Source organism: Schistocerca cancellata, chromosome 1 (genome assembly GCF_023864275.1).
Source record: "Schistocerca cancellata isolate TAMUIC-IGC-003103 chromosome 1, iqSchCanc2.1, whole genome shotgun sequence".
Classification (NCBI taxonomy): domain Eukaryota; kingdom Metazoa; phylum Arthropoda; class Insecta; order Orthoptera; family Acrididae; genus Schistocerca; species Schistocerca cancellata.
The window spans coordinates 549,866,007-549,889,308 of NC_064626.1; the positions used below are offsets into that span (position 1 = coordinate 549,866,007).

The 23,302-nt window shown below is 36.4% G+C and overlaps 1 protein-coding gene across 3 annotated transcripts in view; it reads right to left on the reverse strand.

Moving 5' to 3' along the window:
- Nucleotides 1–23,302, reverse strand: part of LOC126180242 (protein turtle homolog A) — a 94,034-nt gene that overhangs the window by 18,716 nt on the left and 52,016 nt on the right. For 2 of the 3 annotated variants that reach the window (XM_049924678.1, XM_049924677.1), the window contains exon 6: nucleotides 3,336–6,078. The exons of the other annotated variant lie outside the window; for it this stretch is intronic. In XM_049924678.1, coding sequence (XP_049780635.1) covers nucleotides 6,029–6,078 — 50 coding nt within the window. In that variant the 3' untranslated portion in view covers nucleotides 3,336–6,028. Of the gene's footprint in view, nucleotides 1–3,335; nucleotides 6,079–23,302 lie in introns of those variants that run through there. 3 annotated transcript variants of the gene reach the window in all.

Genomic DNA, 23,302 nt, shown 5'->3' on the forward strand with positions numbered 1-23,302 from the left:
GCTTATAATAAAAAATTCTGGATGTGAAGACACAGATGAGAAAAACATCCATGAGTGATTTAACAGCAATACCTGTGAACTGGGATGAGAGCAACAAAGAGGCACAAATAGGGAACAAAGTGCATTTGGTACAGAAAGGCAGCAAAGATGAGGTGATTAAGGAACCTTTTATTAGGCACACCAAAGCACTGAAATGCATTAATCTGTTATCAGAGTATGCACAAAAATTTCTTCTGACTGTACTAATTTTTTGACTCTCAGGAGAATGAGAACCTTTGTCAGGAAAAACAAGTGAAGCAAGGCAGAAGAAAATGGACAGTTATTTTCTGAATGTAAACTGCAAGTGAGTTAAAAAACGAATTAGTGTGCGTCTTAAGTGTCTTTTTGTAAATAAGACATCAGTTTCCTGTGTGTAATGCATAAATAACGCAGTGGGCTTTCAAATATGACATTTAACACATTTTATACATATAGGAAAAAGCAGGCTGCAGTAAGAACATAGTATTTGGGGATTATCTGTGTTTTTCAGTTATTTGTGAAGTCTCAGTTTCGTATTAACCCAGATATTCAGGAGCTTGCTATATTTGTGAGTAAAGAAGCACAATAGTCAGTGTGCAGTTAGAGGGTTAGGGTTCAATGTGCTGTTGACAATGAGGTCACCAGAGATATGGCAAACACTCTGAGAGGGCAAGAAAATCAGCCCTCTTCTTTTCAAAGGAACTACTCTGACATTCACTGTAATCAATTTAGGGAAACCACGAGAAAACCTGAATCTGGATGCACACAGAGAGATTTGAACCTTGGTTCTCCCAAATGCAAGTCCAGTACCCAACTCCCATGCCATTGCTTAGTAATGTATTATTATCTACACCTGTTTATTCTCCAAAGTAGAAGAAAGTATAACAAACTCATTAAAATTGGCTTCATAAATAGTAAGCACCAATAACAATTACAGTCTTAACTACCATGTCATTACAATCCTTGAATAGTATTTTCCTCAAACAATGTATTGGATACTTCATTAAACAGCTTTACAACTACCTAACTGTATATAAATGAATTGTGGAGATTAATAAAGTTTGTTATCATGCATTTTTACAACAAAATACAACACATTTTCTCACGCATAATAGAATTGTACCAATTCATAGTACCAAAAAGTGATGGTTTTTATATTGTTCTGTAACAGATGCTTTTACCAATTCTAAACAGATTTGCTGTGCATTTTCATATGAAGAAACAAATTCTGGATATTCAATGGGATTTTTGAACCCTGTATGGTAGACATCATCTCAGTAGGCATTTCTTTTAAATGTGGTACAGATACAACAGATGTAGTTGACATTGCTTGGGAGTGCCAACTGTAACTATTTCATTTAAAGGGCTATAATGTTTGCAATATAAGCAATTTTGTGTTTGTCTTGTTGACCTCACTGATGCAGATGACGATAATAGAAGGAAGAGGGTGAAACTCAGTGCTGGTATTTAGCCTACTTCTCTCAAATAGTTTGAAAGAAGGCATTGAGATTAATATCCTGACCCAGAAGGCTGATCATCAATAGTGTTACTTGCCTTTATTCTATGAGATGCTGTGAAGAGGTTTGGAATCTAACTGAAGCAACTGGCATAACATGAGGTAACAAGGAATTTTATACCACTACCATCTTCCACCCCCCCCCACCCCCACCCCCTCACTGTCCAAAAGATGGAGGCCAGAAATATTTACATAATTAGGTTTTTAACAGGCGGCCTCTGAGTCAAGTTACACCACAGAAGTGTGAATTATCAACGTAATTATGATAATGGAAATTCTTGGGTGGAATATAAATTATGAAATGAGTGAAACTAACAATTCACTGTACAGTTGAGCTGTTGTGTGGCCAATAAGCACATAAGAAAACTGAAAATACTGTTAAGCCTTCAAAGGAGGCTCATTTTGAGAGCTAGCTAGTACAGAATACACAGCCACGCACACAGACTGAGAGTCCTGTCCAGCTACAGTGCCAGGGCAATATAGTCAATCAGGACAATGAAGATGTGCAGTTGTATATATGTATCTGTATGTGTATACTGTGCGTGCTGAGGGAATTGGGTTAGAAAATGAGACACTATAAGTGTTTGGTAAGTTTTGCTTTCTGGGCAGAAAAATAACTGATGATTGTCAAAGCAAGATGATACAAAATGAAGGCCTGACTAGAGCAAGAAAAATAAATATTAAAAGGAGGAATCAGTTGAATCTAATATAAACTGATGTGTTAGGAATTAGTTTCTGAAGATATTCATCTGAACTTACAACTGAATGAAAATGACTTGTACGAATGAGCAACAGTTCAGACACAAGGAGAATAGATTTTCAAATGCGGTGCTACAGAAAATGCTGAAGATTAGATGGATACATCAAGTAACTAATGGTGGGATATTGAACCAAATTGCCGAAAAAAAATGTTTATGGCACAACATAACTTAAACAAGGGATTGGTTAATACAGCATTAGGGAATCATCAATTTGGTAATGGAGGGAAGTACATAGAGTAAAAATTGTAAAGCGTGATCAAGTGATGAATACAGTGAGTAGGTTCAAATGGATGTAGGTTGTAGTAGTTATGCAAAGAAGAAGAGGCCTGTCTTGGGACTGAAGACCACAGCAGCAAACTGTTTACTAGTTAGTGCTGAGGGAGGAAATAGTCCCGAAGCTTTGAAATATTTTCAGTCTCATTTATATCTATTGACCATTCAACACCTAAACTACACAGTGAGTTGTTACTTTTACACTTACCAGTCATCAATCAAATTTGTGGAAGTGAGAGTGTTGGATGATGTCACAGAACAAGTGAGACAAAGATATGTTTGAAATTGTACAAAATCAACATGGAAAGCCATTCCCGAACTGGGTGGTTTTCATTTGGCTATTCTGCAGATAGTAAGGAAATGTCTTCTTAAACTATACAGATTTCCAATAGTGCAAGAACTGGATAACACCGATAAAGTAGCTAACAAGGAGATTAAATTGAAATGTTAAGTTGGTTGAAAACAAGGAACTTTGATACATTGAACAAACAAAGCTTATAATGCAATTAAGTGGTTAAAATCATATTTGTGTGCATGAATAATAGGATTTAATTAGTACTCCAACTATCACTGCCCTGTTAACAATCTATATTCACAATCATTAGCTATTGTCTTTCCGGTAAGTTGTTATTTGTCAATCAAGTGGCAATATCTGAACACACTTAAACATACAGTCTTCAGCATTGGAATGGGAAATAAAGGAGTGTGTTCTGGGTAATTAAAATAAAATAATAAAACTCAGAAATGAAAAAATAATATATTTACTTAATAAAGAAAACAAGAAATACACAATATGATCATAATCTGGTTACTGAATCATAAGTTCAACAGTATCTGTGACACACTGCAGTTACTACAGTAATGTCTCTATAACAGACAGTTCTTTAAAGCTTATTTTATATTCTGGAATTACTCCAGCACCATTTAGGAGCACATTTCATGTATTTCTATAATAAACTATTTAAATAGTTTAAATATTTAACTGTACCCTTACATCACTGTCACGGAAGACTGCATTAGTTTCTGTCCTGAACATATATCAACAGAGAAAGTCAGCACTAAAGGCAACGGTGCATAAGGACGGAATATACAATACTGTTTTGCATGCTTTGTGTACAAGATCAATATTTACATATGTTCTGAAGATGCCAGTGAAAGCTGAACATCTCTTTTACTACACAACTCTGACAAATACCAACTAAGTATTTTTGCATGCTTTTTCATCAATTACCTTCAATCTGCACAGAATCAACACTCTCACAGTGACACACTACATGACATATTTTCACAACAAAGCAACAATAGCTGTGTCTTTAAAGGGCATGACACAGGATGATTTGTCACATCTTGATGATATAAGGCAAGGAAAAATCTGACAAAAGGGGTGAGATTCTACTTTTAAAGCTTATACAAATGAACACGCAACGATATTCAGAGCACCACTCTGAAAGTCACATTCAGATCAGCAAAACACAAGGACAAAGGAAAATCCGATTCCTGGGAAACTGTGGTATTCAAAAACCAATGTAGCCTCTCACTCAGCTGAGGAATGAAATTGAATAATGAGCAATGTGAGTTAGTATCAATACTATCAAACTATTTACTTTACTTACTGATAGTGAAAGTGAAATGTTGATTAAAATTATGAACCAAAAAACAATGTTGCTATGTATAAACAAACTACTCAACTCACTCAACAATATTTTTTAATACTGAATGTTGTATATTTAAATATTCCACAAATCACACACAAGACGGTGAAAGAACAAGCAATACTAATAAGCATAACTTTAAGAATGTCTGCTGATTGTACGTTTCAGAAAATAAAATACAGTTGAAGTGAGCAAAAATAATACATACAGATACAGTTTTTTGTGCCTATTATTGCTGGAACAAGACAATGCAGATATAAAACAAACAAAATTCCAGAATTTCTGGACAAGTAACACAATGAAAAACAAAAAGTTTAACTTAAATCACATCACATACAGTGATAAGGTTATATTAAATACATGGGACCTAGCCAGAAGACAACATTTAAGTATAACAGAGATTAACAGAACAAAAAGCTCTCTGTTAGGCAAAAATGAAAGTTTCAAAATATGTACGAAATACCAGCAATCAAGAGAGTGGTATAAAAGATAAGTGAACCACGAAACAGGGAAAACTTTTAGAAGCAAACAATATACTACAATTTGGTGCTCAAGCTGACCATAAACACATATGGTTCAGCAAAAGGCAACAGCTACAATTAGATTATGAAATTTTCGGTCTGAAAAACTTCAACAAAAGAAAGAAACTTATATATTGTTTACCGAAACATCACAACCCCCCCCCCCCCCCCCATTGATAACAGAAAAATAGCAACAAAATGATTAAGTTAATCCTCCTTATGTGTTATAGGGCTGAAAGAATGAAGAGCAATGTGTATGTAGTCAAAGCACAAAGGAAGAAATTGTAAATGAAAGGGGGGACACCTCTTCCACTTCCGGAACTGAAATACCTGGCTTCAAAAGCTGGAATGTCGTCTTACTATTGGCCTTCTTGTCATATCCAATTTGGTAAGTGATCCTTCATGTCTGATGTGTCACTTTACAGTCATATATCACACGACAGCAGGAAACTAGCAAAATATAAGCTGCCAAAAATTCATTAATTTTGAGAGAACTCTGTGATGGCACAACATTAACAGCAATAATGATGGTATGAATGAATAGAAAAGAACATTATCACATTACTGACAAAACATGTGGGGCTTTGGATTCAGTTTTATACTATATAACACTTAACAGCTGGCAATGTATATGATATGGAGGCCATTCAGGAAAACAACAGAAAAACACAATATGCGAACGAAACATAATTATGAACACAGCATATTTTTGAGCAGCATACTGAATACAGCAAATCAAAAAATAACAATTTACATGGTGTGATACTTCAACACAAACACTATGAAATTATAATACCAAATAATTCACTTTCTTTAAAAATTAGCTGTCATTACAATCTCAGTCAAATATACAATAACAAAACTAGCAGAACACTTATTATATTCAGACTTACTACATATGTCTACTCTGAAAAAGGAACAAGCATGAAAGAAGAACAGGAGACCACCCCATGTAGACAAAACAGGTACATTTCTTCAGTGATCTTTCCACAACTAACAAGATAACACACAAAATATTGTGCATTTTGAAATTGAAGTTGAATAAAGTAGTGAGAGAATGTAACTTAACATGATTGTTTATATTTTTAAGGCTATTAGTTACACTAATTTCACCAGGACATGCTCAAATCTGTCTACAGAAGCACGAGCCTCAAACTACAACAGTGCAAGAAACTATAAACACAATAATTACACAACTACAATAACAAAATATATTATAACTATAACATTTCTTTGGAATGGAAAAATATTGGCTACATGTGTACATTCATCTTGCGAGCTGTTGAATCAGAGAGCACTTTCAGTTATCTCTTGTTTAGAAGGTGGTTGCCGATTGGCTGAAATATTCAGGCATTACACATTTCATTCAGAAAATATTAACAAGTCTCTTACAACTTGCAGTAATTGCAAATCAATGCCAATAGCTGAAGTTTTAAGAAATTAGCAGTGCAACATACCACATGCAACACAAAATGTTTTCTGCCTTATCAAATGATACAAATGTTAATGTGATCTCTCAAAACGTATTGGCTAGATCGAAATAAAAGTATTTACCAAATTCAAAATTTTAATATTGATTAAATACTTAAATTAATAGTAATGAGATTTTTAATAAGCCAGACATTTTTGACCACAAATTGACACACACACACACACACACACACACACACACACACACACACAATTCCAGAAAGATAGTTCAAATTTTATCTATACATTAGTGTGAATTTAGAAAGCATCACCCGTGCAAAACACAGTTTGCCCTTTTCATATCCAATATCCTGTGAACCTTGGATGCAGGTCAACAGGCAGACTGACCCTCGACACATAAAAAGCTCCAAGCATATGGCACTGTTTTGAAAATACGCAAATGGCTCAAAACTTTTTTAGCCACAGAACCCGGTATTTTACTCTGGATGGCAAAAGTAACAGAGACAAAAATTTTCTCCGGAATGTCTCATGGAAGCAAAACCACATAGCTTGACACCTGTGCACTGCTTACAAACAGTGTGGTGGATCATAACAGCAGCAAACAACTAGTATTGTGTAGCATTATGCTGAGCTAGGGAATACATGAATGTTACACAGTGACTGTTTTGGAATTATTTTGTTATTCATGTGATGTGCAGGTCAAATTTGTGGTCATAACGGACAAAATGCCTTCCATATGTTGTGTGACCAGGTGTACAGGAAATTCTTCAACATGACTGAAAGTGCAAGTTTTTTTATTTCCAAAGAGAAAAATAATTATTCACAAAACGGGAACAAGCTAGACCAAGGGAAAGTTCAACTAGTAGCAGAACAACAACACTAAGTCATATACATTACTTCATGATTATACTGCTGTGTAACATAAATAATGAGAAGCATGATCTTCAATTTACACATAACTTACTACTTACTGTGTTACTGTTTTGGCAGTATTGTATTATTATTATTCTTTCTTTCTTTTCTCAGACGTTATGTCTGGTCAAAAATGGAAAGTGACGCGGACCTTGATCAAGCGTGACTTCCTTTTAACTGTACGGAATATGTTATACTGCATTTAGGAACTTTCGGGTGATTGAACATGTATCAATAATTACGGATTTGTGTAGTTGTATATATAAGTTTGGATGTAGCTGTATTGCATTGATGTACTGGTGGATATTGTGTGGTATGACTCCTGTAGTTGATAGTATAATCAGTATAATGTCAACTTTATCCTGATGCCACATGTCCTTGACTTCCTCTGCCAGTTGGATGTATTTTTCAATTTTCTGTCCTGTTTTCTTTTGTATATTTGTTGTATTGGGTATGGATATTTCGATTAGTTGTGATAATTTCTTCTTTTTATTGGTGAGTACGATGTCAGGTTTGTTATGTGGTGTTGTTTTATCTGTTATAATGGTTCTGTTTCAGTATAATTTGTATTCATCATTCTCCAGTACATTTTGTGGTGCATACTAGTATGTGGGAACGTGTTGTTTTATAAGTTTATGTTGTAAGGCAAGCTGTTGATGTATTATTTTTGCTACGTTGTCATGTCTTCTGGGGTATTCTGTATTTGCTAGTATTGTACATCCGCTTGTGATGTGATCTACTGTTTCTATTTGTTGTTTGCAAAGTCTGCATTTATCTGTTGTCGTATTGGGATCTTTAATAATATGCTTGCTGTAATATCTGGTGTCTATTGTTTGATCCTGTATTGCAATCATGAATCCTTCCATCTCACTGTATATATTGCCTTTTCTTAGCCATGTGTTGGATGCGTCTTGATCGATGTGTGGCTCTGTTAGATGATACGGGTGCTTGCCATGTAGTGTTTTCTTCTTCCAATTTACTTTCTTTGTATCTGTTGATGTTATGTGATCTAGAGGATTGTAGAAGTGGTTATGAAATTGCAGTGGTGTAGCCGATGTATTTATATGAGTGATTGCTTTGTGTATTTTGCTAGTTTCTGCTCGTTCTAGAAAGAATTTTCTTAAATTGTCTACCTGTCCATAATGTAGGTTTTTTATGTCGATGAATCCCCTTCCTCCTTCCTTTCTGCTTAATGTGAATCTTTCTGTTGCTGAATGTATGTGATGTACTCTGTATTTGTGGCATTGTGATTGTGTAAGTGTGCTTCTAGGTCTGTGTTACTCCATTTCACTACTCCAAATGAGTAGGTCAATATTGGTATAGCATAAGTATTTATAGCTTTTGTCTTGTTTCTTGCTGTCAATTCTGTTTTCAGTATTTTTGTTAGTATTTGTCTATATTTTTCTTTTACTTCTTCTTTAATATTTGTATTATCTATTCCTATTTTTTGTCTGTATCCTAGATATTTATAGGCATCTGTTTTTTCCATCGCTTCTATGGAGTCACTGTGGTTATCCAATATGTAATCTTCTTGTTTAGTGTGTTTTCCCTTGACTATGCTATTTTTCTTACATTTGTCTGTTCCAAAAGCCATATTTATATCATTGCTGAATACTTCTGTTATCTTTAGTAATTGGTTGAGTTGTTGATTTGTTGCTGCCAGTAGTTTTAGATCATCCATGTATAGCAAATGTGTGATTTTGTGTGGGTATGTTCCAGTAATATTGTATCCATAATTTGTATTATTTAGCATGTTGGATAGTGGGTTCACAGCAAGGCAGAACCAGAAAGGACTTAATGAGTCTCCTTGGTATATTCCACGCTTAATCTGTATTGGCTGTGATGTGATATTATTTGAATTTGTTTGGATATTAAGTGTGGTTTTCCAATTTTTCATTACTATGTTTAGGAACTGTATCAGTTTAGGATCTACTTTGTATATTTCCAATATTTGTAGTAACCATGAGTGGGGTACACTATCAAAAGCTTTTTGGTAATCAATGTATGCATAGTGTAGCGACCTTTGTTTAGTTTTAGCTTGATATGTCACCTCTGCATCTATTATCAGTTGCTCTTTACATCCTCGTGCTCCTTTGCAACAGCCTTTTTGTTCTTCATTTATAATTTTGTTCTGTGTTGCATGTGTCATTAATTTCTGTGTAATGACTGAAGTTAATATTTTGTATATTGTTGGTAGGCATGTTATGGGGCAATATTTAACTGGGTTTGCTGTGTCTGCTTGATCTTTAGGTTTCAGATAAGTTATTCCATGTGTAAGTGTATCAGGGAATGTGTATGGGTCTGCAATGTAACTGTTAAATAATTTAGTTAGATGTGAATGTGTTGAGGTGAATTTCTTTAGCCAGAAATTTGCTATTTTATCTTTTCCAGGGGCTTTCCAATTGTGAGTAGAATTAATTGCTTGGGTGACTTCATGTTGCAAAATTATCACTTCAGGCATTTGTGGTTATCATCTTGTATGTATCTGTTTCTGCTTGTATCCACCGTGCATGCCTGTTATGTTGTACCGGGTTTGACCACATGTTGCTCCAGAAGTGTTCCATGTCTGTTATGTTTGGTGGATTGTCTATTTTAATGTGTGTGTTATCTGTTGTCTGGTAAAATTTCTTTTGGTTTGTGTTGAATGTTTGGTTTTGTTTCCTTCTATTTTCACTTTTTTTGTATCTTCTAAGTCGTTTGGCCAATGCTTGTAATTTCTGCTTCTTTTCATCTAATTGCTCTATCACTTCTTGCTGTGAGATTTTACCTAAGCTTTTTCGTTTCTTTTCTGACATTTCATTTCTTATAAATTGTGTTAGCTGTCCGATGTCTTTTCTCAGTTTTTCTATTCTGATCTGTAGCCTGTGTTGCCATGCTGGTTTTGTGGGTTTCTTCTGTGTGTTGGTTGGTTCTGATCTCTGCCTAGTGTGTATATTTAGTGTAGTGAGTGCTCCTATATAAACCAGTAGTTGTAACTCTTCCATAGTTGTGTTTTCATTTATTTTGTTGTGTATGATTGTGTTGATAGTTTTTATTGTTGTTTCGACTTGTGGGTTATTTGGCGGTCTATGCAAGAATGGTCTAATGTCGGTATTTGTGTCTCTGTATTCTATATATGTCAGCTGAAATTTTTCTTCTATATCTAACATGTGTGTCACCTCGTGTTCTATTTGTGCTTGTTCTGGTGGCTGTCTTAAGATTTCGTTTTCCTCTGATTGTTTAATTGATGCGTGTTGTTCTTTGTTTGTTTGCTCCTGGATGTTTGAGTCCATTACTGTATTTTCTTCTTCTTCTGATTGCACATTATTTTGTTCCAGTATTTGTTGTACTTGTTGTTTGATGTTTTCTAATTCTGACTGGGGTATCCTGTTATTTTTGATTATTACACGGATCTGATCAGCTAGTCGTCGTTCTGTTAAAAATTTTAATTCTGGGTATCTGACAATAAATGTTGTGTATACTTGTGATCTGTATCTAGTTGTGTTGGTTCCTAGGTTTGTTGCTTGGTAATAACAGAACATGAGGTGTCGATTAACTTCATCTGACCATCTCATCCTCTGTCTTTGTTTTCCTTCTAGGGTGGTTGCAGGAAGCATATCCTGCAAAACACCTCTATTTGGATTTGAATCATTTTCCAGTTGGCTAGCAGTGTTGTTACCATTGTGGGCGGGCATAGGGTTCAAGCGTCGTCCCCGACCATGAAGGTGCTTGTCCGAGGCTTCTTTAGTTCTGTCCTGAACCAACTAATCACACTAAAAGGGGGGTTAGCCCTATTAGTGGTTTGTTCTTTTCGCCGCCTTTTACAACTGGCAGAACATACCGGAGGCCTATTCTTTTCCCGGGCCTCCACGGGTTTTATTATTATAACTGAATAGTGTGCATGAAATGTGTCCACAGCTCTAGATAAACTCTATATACAGATTTAATACCTGTTCATTTGAAATTTTCCATGAATGTTTCAATATGTTGTCATTGCATTCATAGCAGTTAGAGGACACTAAACTGACAATTTATTGTTGCGCTATGCATGTAACACTTGTCTGCAAATTTTAGCTTACAACATTTTATTATTTCCTGTTCCATATCAGTGGTTTGCTTGCTGTGAAGTAAAGTCTGGTACGAAACAAAAGTGCACAAATGTGCGATTTGGTATGCTCTGTGTCATGTGTTTAGAGAGAGGCTTTTTTTTTTTTATCAATTTAGAACACTACCTATGTGAGGTTATTACTATGTCAACTGAGCTACTTGTAGAAATTTAAACAAGGCATCAATTCAAGGAAGTTGGCACGAGTAGAGGTTTACATCTTACCTCCAAAAGATTAGAGAACCGACTCCATGTTTGTGTTTTATTAGTTGGCTTCTTCAGAGTAACAAACCTGCTTTTTGAATAATGTAACTTGGGAAAGAACAGGCAGCCTAACATGAATGGCCAGACACCAAGGTCTTTATGATAACTAGAAATAGTTATGAAATGTAATATTCAGTGTTTACAAATATGAAAGTTTCTAAGATAAACTATCTAATACTAGTCCCTAACTAATATTATTATGAGCATCAGTTCTGTGTAATTACCATGTGGATTATTGATTGTAGGTGTATGAACAGCATTTTCATGTTCATGAAATTATATGATCTTCTCAGGATAGCAGAAGAAATGGAGAAGTACATCACACACTCATTGGACCAAAACTGCTTTCAACAGCAGTTCATCTGTTTCCCAAGTTGTCCTCTCTACTTGAGCAAAGCTGGAAGCTACAGAGTTGATCCCGAAACAAAGAGACAGAAACTTTAAGAGGAAAATATTCAGGCAGTTGTTCAGTAGAGTCTGTACGAGAGGGAAATGTATTTGGAAGGTCAATTCTTTCTACGTCTACATATATACCCGGCTAGCCACGAAGCGGTGTGTGGCGGAGGGCACAATTCACGCCAAAGTCATAATTCCCCCCCCCCCCCCCCCCATCCCACTCGTGGATCATGCAGGGGAAAAATGACTGTCTGAACGCCTCGGTGCAAGCTCTAATTTCCCTTATCTTTGAATGGTGATCATTGTGTGATTTGAAAGTTGGTGGTAATAATACAGGGTGATTAAAAAAGAATACCACAACTTTAAAAATGTGTATTTAATGAAAGAAACATAATATAACCTTCTGTTATACATCATTACAAAGAGTATTTAAAAAGGTTTTTTTTTCACTCAAAAACAAGTTCAGAGATGTTCAATATGGACCCCTCCAGAAACTCGAGCAATATCAACCCGATACTCCAACTCGTTCCACACTCTCTGTAGCATATCAGGCGTAACACTTTGGATAGCTGCTGTTATTTCTAGTTTCAAATCAATGGTGGCTGGGAGAGGTGGCCGAAACACCATATCCTTAACATACCCCCATAAGAAAAGATCGCAGGGGGTAAGATCAGGGCTTCTTGGAGGCCAGTGATGAAGTGCTCTGTCACTTTTCCCTTTGCACAAACACCCATTCTCTGTAAACTGTTTATACCAATGTTTAATACACCACCTATCAGGAGGTTTAACACCATACTTCGTTCGAAATGCACGCTGAACAACTGTCGTCGATTCACTTCTGCCGTACTCAATAACACAAAAAGCTTTCTGTTGAGTGGTCGCCATCTTAGCATCAACTGACGCTGACGCCTAGTTAACAGCGCCTCAAGCGAACAAATGTACAACTAAATGAAACTTTATAGCTCCCTTAATTCGCCGACAGATAGTGCTTAGCTCTGCCTTTTGTCATTGCAGAGTTTTAAATTCCTAAAGTTGTGGTATTCTTTTTGAATCACCCTGTATATGCTCTACATCCTCGGTGAAGATTGGATTTCGGAATTTAGTGAGCAGCCCCTTCTGTTTAGTGCGCCGTCTATCTGCAACTGTGTCACACTTCAAACTTTCTATGAGATTTGTAACACTCTCGTGATGGCTAAATGTACCAGTCACGAATCTTGCCACTCTTGTTTGGAACTTCTCAACCTATTGAATCAGACCCAACTGGTAAGGGTCCCTTACAGACGAACAATACTCTAAGACTGGACGAACTAACATATTGTAAGCTATTTCCTTTGTTGACGGACTGCATTGCTTCAGGATTCTATCAATAAACTGCTATCTAGAGTTCGCCTTACCTGTTACTTGTGTAATCTGATCATTCCATTTGAGATCATTTCAAATAGTCACACCAAGATACTTGACAGATGTTACTGCTTCCAAAGACTGGGCATTTATTTTGTACTCATACATTAATGGGGATTTTCGCCGTGTTATACGCAGTAGGTTACACTTACTAATCTTGAGAGATAACTGCCAGTCATTACACCACGCATTTATTTTCTGCAAATCCTTACTGATTTGTTCACAACTTTCATGTGGTACTACTTTCCTGTAGACTACAACATCATCGGCAAACAGTCTAATGCCGCTGTCAGTACCATCAACCAGATCGTTCATTAAGTTGCTGTCTGAGTAAAAGGAACAATTTTCAATGATAAAACTACCTGATTTCAGGGATATTGTTACAAAACCTACATCTGTATGGTTTGCTAACATTCAAATAGTTCCTGCTCCTGTGATAAAATATTCTGTTCTTGTTAGTGAAACTCTTGATGTGTCAGTATTTGTTTGACCAAGCAAACAAACAGGGTAAGCCTAAACGGGGATAAGTTTTTACCAAGGGTGTCAAGCATGGGTGAATTAGGTAACGTGTTAGACTGTGTGGAAAAAGTTGATGTGGACATGAATGCACTAAATGATATCGAGCAAATTTTGAGTTTTGCATGTGAGATTCTTCATACACTTGTTTTATCTGAGCACAGAAAGAGCGAAAACATACACTTTCTCATTGAACTGTTGAAATTACTAAAATCAAAGAAACTTTCACACACTCCACCATACATGATATTTTATTGTTTATCTTACAGTAATTCTCTATGTGGTTATACATTTATCAGAGATTCAGGTTTTTTGTAGGCCCTCTTCTATCAACAATTCAAAGAGTGTTCTGGTATTACTTAGGCCCCCAGAAGGAGCAATGTGAAAATCATTTTTTGCCATATATAAGAGATAAATGTAAATTTCTTAAACTGGATGAGTATCATGTCAACCTTCTAAAAGATGAAATATATCTGAAAGAATATTTTGACTACAAAGGAGAAAGTGTTGTCTGTATGGTTAATGATGAATGTTTGACGGCAAATGCAGAATATGTCTTCACGATTAGCAGTATACTGAGGAATTTTAAATATGTTGTTCATATCTTACTAGTCTAGAAATTAAAAGGTGATAATTTATACCAATGAATAAAAGAATAATACTGTGTCTTGAAGAGACAGGATTCAAAGTATTGTCTGTAATTTCAGATAATAATTCTGATAAGAGAAAGGCAATATCATAATTTTTAAATCCACCTTCAGTCTCTCATGTACATAACCATCCTAAATATTCAGCATGTGACTTCTTTTTAACTTACTGAGTGAACATTATGAACTGCATCTGGTATAACTGTTTTTTAAAAAAAAGAGGATAAAGATAATTCCTGTATGAACAATGTAGGAAAACAGGCACAATTAAAACACACTTACATAAAGCTTTTGGTCAGATAAAGTCACAGTGGCCAAGATATTTGCAAAAACGTAATATGGATTTCTTCCAGCGTATTTCTTAACAATTACACTAAGATGAAAAATCAAAGCACTGTGAAGGATGCTGTCCCCAGAAAGAAAAACATATCAGCAAAATTAAGTGAAGGCTCAACTGGACTTTTTATTATATACAGTAGATTGAATTCATATTGTGGAATGGGGATTGCAATATGTACCATATATATAACTTGTAATAATATTTTTATTCATTACTGCTCTGTATTCCTCATAGTTGTTATGATTAACAAAGCTATTATGCAAAAAAGATTCTTTACCGTTCTGATTACTAAACAAGTTAGTTATTGTATAGTAAAGAACATGTGCATAGGCCTAATTAAGTCATCTGTAGCTTTACAAATTCTGGATTTTCGGTGTCAAAACAGGTGTAAGTTTTAGTGTGTGTATGAAATAATTGATATAAGACTCATTTAATTGAAACAGTTGTGTATGTCACTAGAAATATATTATTTAGCCAGAAAAAAGCATTTCTAGAAATGCCTACCAGCAGAAACTGCTCTTGGGTGTGAAAGGAGAGGGTGCAAGCAAGTCTTGTATGACTACTCTTGGTAGGAGGGCTGCTCAAAGCACTGACTTCCTCAGTCTAGATGGCATTGATGGAAATGTGATAGGACCCCTTTTGTTCTCCATGTGTATAAACGATCTGTCTATATGTACATGAACTATCTGTCAGATTAGGTACGCAGCAATCTTAAGACTGCCTGCTTGTGATGCTGTTGTGTATAAGAAAATGCTGATATTGAATGACTGTAGGGATATTCAAGGTGACTTGGAGGGGGTTGGGTTGGTTGGGGGAAGAGACCAAACAGCGAGGTCATCGGTCTCATCAGATTAGGGAAGGGTGCGGAAGGAAGTCGGCTGTGCCCTTTCAAAGGAACCATCCTGGCATTTGCCCATAGCAATTTAGGGAAATCACGGAAAACCTAAATCGGGGTGGCTGGGTGCAAGATGACTTGGACAAAATTTCTATTTGGTGCAATGATTGACAGCTTGTATAAAATGTGAATAAATGGAAGTTTATGTGGATTAACATAAGTTAATGTGAATGGATGGGACGTATATTCCTGTAATGCTTGAAAACATTGTTAATGATAACCTGCTTGACTCGGCCACCTCAATTAAGTATCTAGATTCAACAGTGTGGCGTTGAGCAGACTAAAAGCCATTTCCTTCAGTGTTCCTCATCACCAACCACCTGCACCATGCAAGATCTTACGAGAGCTACACCAAATGCACTTGAAGTGTCCAATTTTTGGTCTTCTTTTGTGTAAAATTACGTCAAATACACACACACACACACACACACACACACACACACACACACACACACTTTTGACACGATAAATAAATAAATTGCAAAATGACATGACATGCAATGAGCACATAGCATGTGTTTTGGCTAATGCAACTAAATGAGACGCTCTTTTATTGTGCCACATTTGTTTTGCTTCCTTTCATTTGTGGAGCCCGTAATACATGTTTGTTTTGTATATAATAAATGTATTATATAATAATTACAGATTTGTCACATGATTTGTGGTCTTACTAATGCTGTCCTGGAGATGCACTTAGATGGTATGTGTACCTAGGATGTCTGATTTTCAGCATTTTATAACAAGGTGACTTAGCACTTTACACTGCTCATTGTATTTTGGTTTGGGTTGTTTACTGTTTGTAGTTTAGCCAATGTTGTTCTGTGTTTTCTCTTTCATCTTTTGTTTGTGTTGTGGTGTCATGCCTGTCTGTAGTTTCATATTGTGTGTGTGTGGGGGGGGGGGGGGGGGACGCACGCATAAGAGCGCACCTTTCTTTATTGTTATTTAGTCTGGGTGTGTTCTATATCTCTCTTCCTTTTGTTTTGGTGGCTAACATGGTCAATGAGTTGTTACTTATATTGATTTGGTCATTTATTACTTTCTTGTTCGTTGCAAGGGCTCTTCGTGTGTGAAAGTTTTCCTGTAATGGTAGGGGTTTTCTGTTGTGATTGTTCATCCTAACAATATGCAAATCCTGTTCTATGTTATATAGTTCACGTTCATTAGGCACACAGAAATGGCAGAGTGGCTATTCTTCCAGCTTCTTATGTTCTCTCCATATCTAGTTTTCAAATTTCTGCCTGTCATTCCCAAATACACAGATTCGTAGTCTTGACATTCTAACTTGTGTACAACAGCTCCTTGGTATCTGGTTTTTGTATTGGTATTTGTAAATGTGACTGGAATATGTTTCTTGCTCTGTATGCCACGAGTAGTCCTTTTTTCTTCAGTATATTTGCTGTTCTGTGTGTTAATTTGTGTTCGTACGTTAAAGTGTACCATTTCTTTTTGTTAGTGAAGTTAGTGGTCTTTCTGTTCTGTATGTTGTATGTACTGCGGGTCTGTGTTCCCTTTTTATTTACATTTTTCTTTAGTTTTATAGTGATTTTGTGGTGGAGTTTTTGTATTACGTTGGTGTTGTATCCATTGTTTTTTAATATGAGTTGTATTGTTTCCAATTCTTTTTCATTTTCTCTGCAGAGAGGGATTTTAGTAAATCTGTGTATTATATGTTGGAAAGCTGCTATTTTTTGATTTTGTGGGTGGTTTGATGCAACATGTATATTTATGACTGTTGCTGTTCGCATTCTGTAAACATTAAATTTGTGCTTATTGTCATCTCTGTTTATTCATATATCTGGGAAGACAAAGAGAGAGAGAGAGAGAGAGAGAGAGAGAGTTGGCCACACTACATCCTACAGCAAATAAACCAAACTAAAACACAGCAAACTGTAGAAGTGAGGTGTTATGTTGAAATGTGTTCATAAAATGCTGAAAACTGGGACAGCCTGGGTACACAAATTGTCAAACTATTTCTCCAGCTAAGCACATATGCACTAATAAGACCACAAATCATAAGTAGAAACAAATTTTAATTTAACACACCGAAATTGCACTACAAATAGCTGTTTCTCACCTAATAACGGAACAATTTTAACAACAAAAAACTACAATGTAATACCAAATCTACGATTATTATGTAACAAATTATTATCTACAAAAACAAACATGTATTACATTTAACAAATTAAACAAAAAATCTGGAAAAAAAGAGCAGCTTCCAGAAGGTTGCACATCGGCACTAATACATATCCTATACACAAGCAAAGCGGTAAGACGGAACCTGGGAACTACAGGGGAATTTCTTTAATACCTGTGGCCTATAAGGTATTCTCAAAAGCACTGCTAAATAGAGTGGAAGAACAACTAAATCCACAGATTGATGAGTACCAAGGAGGCTTCAGAAAGGAGAGATCATGTGCAGAACAGATCCTGAACCTAAAACTGATAATCACTTATCAAAAACAGAGGAGCAAAAAGTTTGTGCTTACATTCACAGACTTCAAGAAAGCCTATGATTCTGTAGACAGACACACACTGTTCCCAATTTCAGGAGAGACGAGTTTTGATAGAAAATCCAGTGAACTGGTTAAACAAACCCTAAGCAACACAACATTCAAGGTCAAGTTCAGAGGAAAGCTGTCAGGGGCCTTTAAGATTAAAATCGGGGTGAGACAGGGAGACGGACTCTCCCTCTGCTCTTTAATTGTGTCCTTGATAATGTGATCAGAGAGTAGTGACAAGGAATGAAAGGAATGGGTGGAATACAACTGGGGTGTAAGAATAAAGGAACACGGGTAGATTGTCTAGCATTCACAGATGACATTGTGATCTTGTCCGAATTAGTAGAAGAGACTGTTAACCAAACCTCAGAACTGCACATACAGGTAGCTAAAGCAGACCTACAGATCTCTATCGAGAATACACAATATATGACAAACATCATGACAGCTCCTAAATGGATGACAACAGGAGGAGGGAAACTTCAGAAGGTGGAGAGATTCAAATGCCTTGGAGAATGGATAGACATTGGAATGACTGAAAAAGAAGCAATGGGAGCATGAATAAACAAAATGAACTTAGTTTATAAACTAACTATCAACACCTATAACAAGAAGAATATTTCAATAAATGCAAAATTGAAACGTTACCAAATAGTGATCCACCCTGAAGCTCTAAACGCAGCAAAATCTCTCAACTTAGCAGGAACTGGAGTGATCAAGAGGCTAGAACTGATAGAACGAAAGATTCTCAGGAGAATATTAGGATATCGAAGAACAGAAGATGGTCAATTTAGAAACCGAGCCAACCAGGAACTGTATACTAAGACAGAAAAAAATTCTGACGTCATCAGAAAAGAAGGAGCATGTTCTTCAGACACATCCTCTGAATGGACAAGTGAGGTTAACATGGTGAATTGCACAATTTCTAATGAACAAGAAAACCAAAGTACGATGGATCCAAGAGAAACAAAGAGATCTGGAAGAAATGAGAAGACACGAACAAGATATACAAAAGTGTGATTTTTAAATAAAAAATTCAGGTCTTCAAAGCTTTCAAAAGCACAGAACAAGACCCAGAACAAAATCATCTTCAACAGAAGAATGAAGAAGGTTGCAAATAATGTGAATGAAAGAATATTGGGAAAGAAGAAAGACCAGAACAAATGAAGCTAAAGTGAATTACATAGTCCTAAGATGGTCAAAACAAAAGAAGAAGAAGAAGAAGAAGAAGAAGAAGATGATGATGATGATGATGATGACGGAACATGTAAGATTATATGAGAGTAATCCATAAGGTAACAACCTACACTCCACGCTCACTGTGCAGTGTGACATCAGACTTCTACACATGGTCAAACTCAACCTCAGCATCTTGTCTCAGTGATATGAGAGTGCCAGTCAAACAAATTATTATTGTGTATTCTGTAACTGTTTAAAATGAACTGTGAAACACAAATTATTTCCAAATGTGAGGTTAGAGGTTTATTTGATTTTTGAATGCTCTGAAATTGAAACCTGCAGGAATTTACAGTCAACTGTAGGGAGTGGTGACACAGTAGAAATGTGAGAAATTGGTGTTAAATGTTCAACAATGGGCGAAACTCACCCTGATCTGTGTCAATAATCATAGATGACTTGAAGATTCAAATAAAGAATAAACCTGTGAAACACGATGTGTTGCCCTAGAGCAACAACACATTTTTCCCCAAACATTTTTGCAACTGATGATACTGCATACTAACACATAGGCCCATAGTAAAGTTTTTGCCTGACTAGTTCCCCTGCAACTGAGAATTCCTGCATCACTGATATTTTTGATGTGGTATGAAGCAGATGCAAATGCCCTTCTTTATCAAAAAGTTACTAGAAATAAAACATGGGTATCTCACTTTATCACAGAGATCAAGTGTTAACCACTCAAGTGGCATCATCCCTCATCACAGAAAAAAAACTGTGAAAATGCAAACAAACTTAAAAAACAACAATGCAATGGTTTTTTAGGATCTAAGTGGTTTTCTCAATGTCAATTTAATGCCAAGAAACACTAGAATCAATGAAAACCAATATAGTGGCACCCTACAACAACTACAAGTAGCAATCCAAAATTGTAGGTGTGGAATTCTTTCTTGTAGACTGTCTTCATAACAATGCTTAGCTTCATATTCACTAGAGGCTTGCTTTGTTTTCCCCACACTGCGAATTGAGTGAGATGGGTTATATGTTACTCAATCTGTATATTGAGAAAGCAGTACAGAAAAAATAAAGGGAAATTTGGAAAAGGTATTTACAGAGAGAAGAAATAAAAACATTAAGGTTTGCCAATGTCATATTAATTCTCTTAGAAACAGAAAAAGGAGAAAGTTAGTGTAATTGAATGAATAATGTGTGGAAAAAGAGGTTAAAGGGTGATGAGGAATAACAGTAAAACTAGGGTAATTGAGTGTATTCAAATCAAATCACAAGATTTGGAGAGAATTAAATTAGCAAACAAGACACCGAAAGCAGTAGATTAATTCTGTTCTTTGGCCAACAAAGTAACTGCTAAAGGCAGAAATAAATCTGTAATAAAATGTTAAATGACACTAGAAAGAAAAGCTTACCTTAAAAAGAGAATGAATATAAAATGCAATTGTATGAAGTCTTTTCTGGAAGCATTTGTCTTGCATGTAGCTCAATACCTCACAGGATCAACCTGGCATAACTTTTCTCCTTCTACCTCTTAGAATTTGGTCGTAAATGTCCCGATTTCAACTCAGTGAAAATGAAGAAGTGTTAAAAGTGCCAATCCCTCCTGAATATCCTTTATCCAGCAGAGTTAGTGCTTTTGTTAGCAAGAAATCTTCTGAAGTGAGGGAGGTTAGAGAATAACATTTCACATCAACTGTGGTTTCCTATAGTAGGAACTGTTCTGGCATTCACCTGAAGCACTTTGGAGTACCACAGAAAATTTCAACCAGTGTGGTGAAAACACACACACACACACACACACACACACACACACACCACCGCCGCCGCCACCACCATATATATATATATATATATATATATATACCTAAAAACAAAGATGATGTGACTTACCAAATGAAAGTGAAAGTGCTAGCAGGTCGACAGACACACAAACGAACACAAACATACACACAAAATTCAAGCTTTCGCAACAAACTGTTGCCTCATCAGGAAAGAGGGAAGGAGAGGGAAAGACGAAAGGATGTGGGTTTTAAGGGAGAGGGTAAGGAGTCATTCCAGTCCCGGGAGCGGAAAGACTTACCTTAGGGGGAAAAAGGGACGGGTATACACTCTCACACACACACACACATATCCATCCACACATATACAGCTGTGTGGATGGATATGTGTGTGTGTGTGAGAGTGTATACCCGTCCCTTTTTCCCCCTAAGGTAAGTCTTTCCGCTCCCGGGACTGGAATGACTCCTTACCCTCTCCCTTAAAACCCACATCCTTTCGTCTTTCCCTCTCCTTCCCTCTTTCCTGATGAGGCAACAGTTTGTTGCGAAAGCTTGAATTTTGTGTGTATGTTTGTGTTCGTTTGTGTGTCTGTCGACCTGCTAGCACTTTCATTTGGTAAGTCACATCATCTTTGTTTTTAGGTATATTTTTCCTTCGTGGAATGTTTCCTTCTATTATAACTATATATATATATAGTTACAATAGAAGGAAACATTCCACGAAGGAAAAATATATCTAAAAACAAAGATGATGTGACTTACCAAATGAAAGTGCTGGCAGGTCGACAGATATATATATATATATATATATATATGGTTATAATAGAAGGAAACATTCCACGAAGGAAAAATATACCTAAAAACAAAGACGATGTGACTTACCAAATGAAAGTGCTGGCAGGTCGACAGACACACAAACGAACACAAACATACACACAAAATTCTAGCTTTCGCAACCAACGGTTGCCTCGTCAGGAAAGAGGGAAGGAGAAGGAAAGACAAAAGGATTGGGTTTTAAGGGAGAGGGTAAGGAGTCATTCCAATCCCGGGAGCGGAAAGACTTACCTTAGGGGGAAAAAAGGACAGGTTTACACTCGCACACACACACATATCCATCCACACATATACAGACACAAGCAGACATTTCCTGACGAGGCAACCGTTGGTTGCGAAAGCTAGAATTTTGTGTGTATGTTTGTGTTCGTTTGTGTGTCTGTCGACCTGCCAGCACTTTCATTTGGTAAGTCACATCGTCTTTGTTTTTAGGTATATATATATATATATATATATATATATATATATATCAAAAAACAAAGATGATGTGACTTACCAAATGAAAGTGCTGGCAGGTCGACAGACACACAAACGAACACAAACATACACACAAAATTCAAGCTTTCGCAACAAACTGTTGCCTCATCAGGAAAGAGGGAAGGAGAGGGAAAGACGAAAGGATGTGGGTTTTAAGGGAGAGGGTAAGGAGTCATTCCAGTCCCGGGAGCGGAAAGACTTACCTTAGGGGGAAAAAAGGACGGGTACACACTCGCACACACACACATATCCATCCACACATATACAGACACAAGCAGACAGACAACGGTCTTTAAATATGTCTGCTTGTGTCTGTATATGTGTGGATGGATATGTGTGTGTGTGCGAGTGTGTACCCGTCCTTTTTTCCCCCTAATGTAAGTCTTTCCGCTCCCGGGACTGGAATGACTCCTTACCCTCTCCCTTAAAACCCACATCCTTTCGTCTTTCCCTCTCCTTCCCTCTTTCCTGATGAGGCAACAGTTTGTTGCGAAAGCTTGAATTTTGTGTGTATGTTTGTGTTCGTTTGTGTGTCTGTCGACCTGCCAGCACTTTCATTTGGTAAGTCACATCATCTTTGTTTTTTGATATATTTTTCCTTCGTGGAATGTTTCCTTCTATTATAACCATATATATATATATATATATATATATATATATATATATATATATATATATATATATATATATATATATATATATATATAAAAGAAAGATGATGAGACTTACCAAACAAAAGCGCTGGCAGGTCGATAGACACACAGACAAACACAAACATACACACAAAATCTAGCTTTCGCAACCAATGGTTGCCTCGTCAGGAAAGAGGGAAGGAGAGGGAAAGACAAAAGGATTTGGGTTTTAAGGGAGAGGGTAAGGAGTCATTCCAATCCC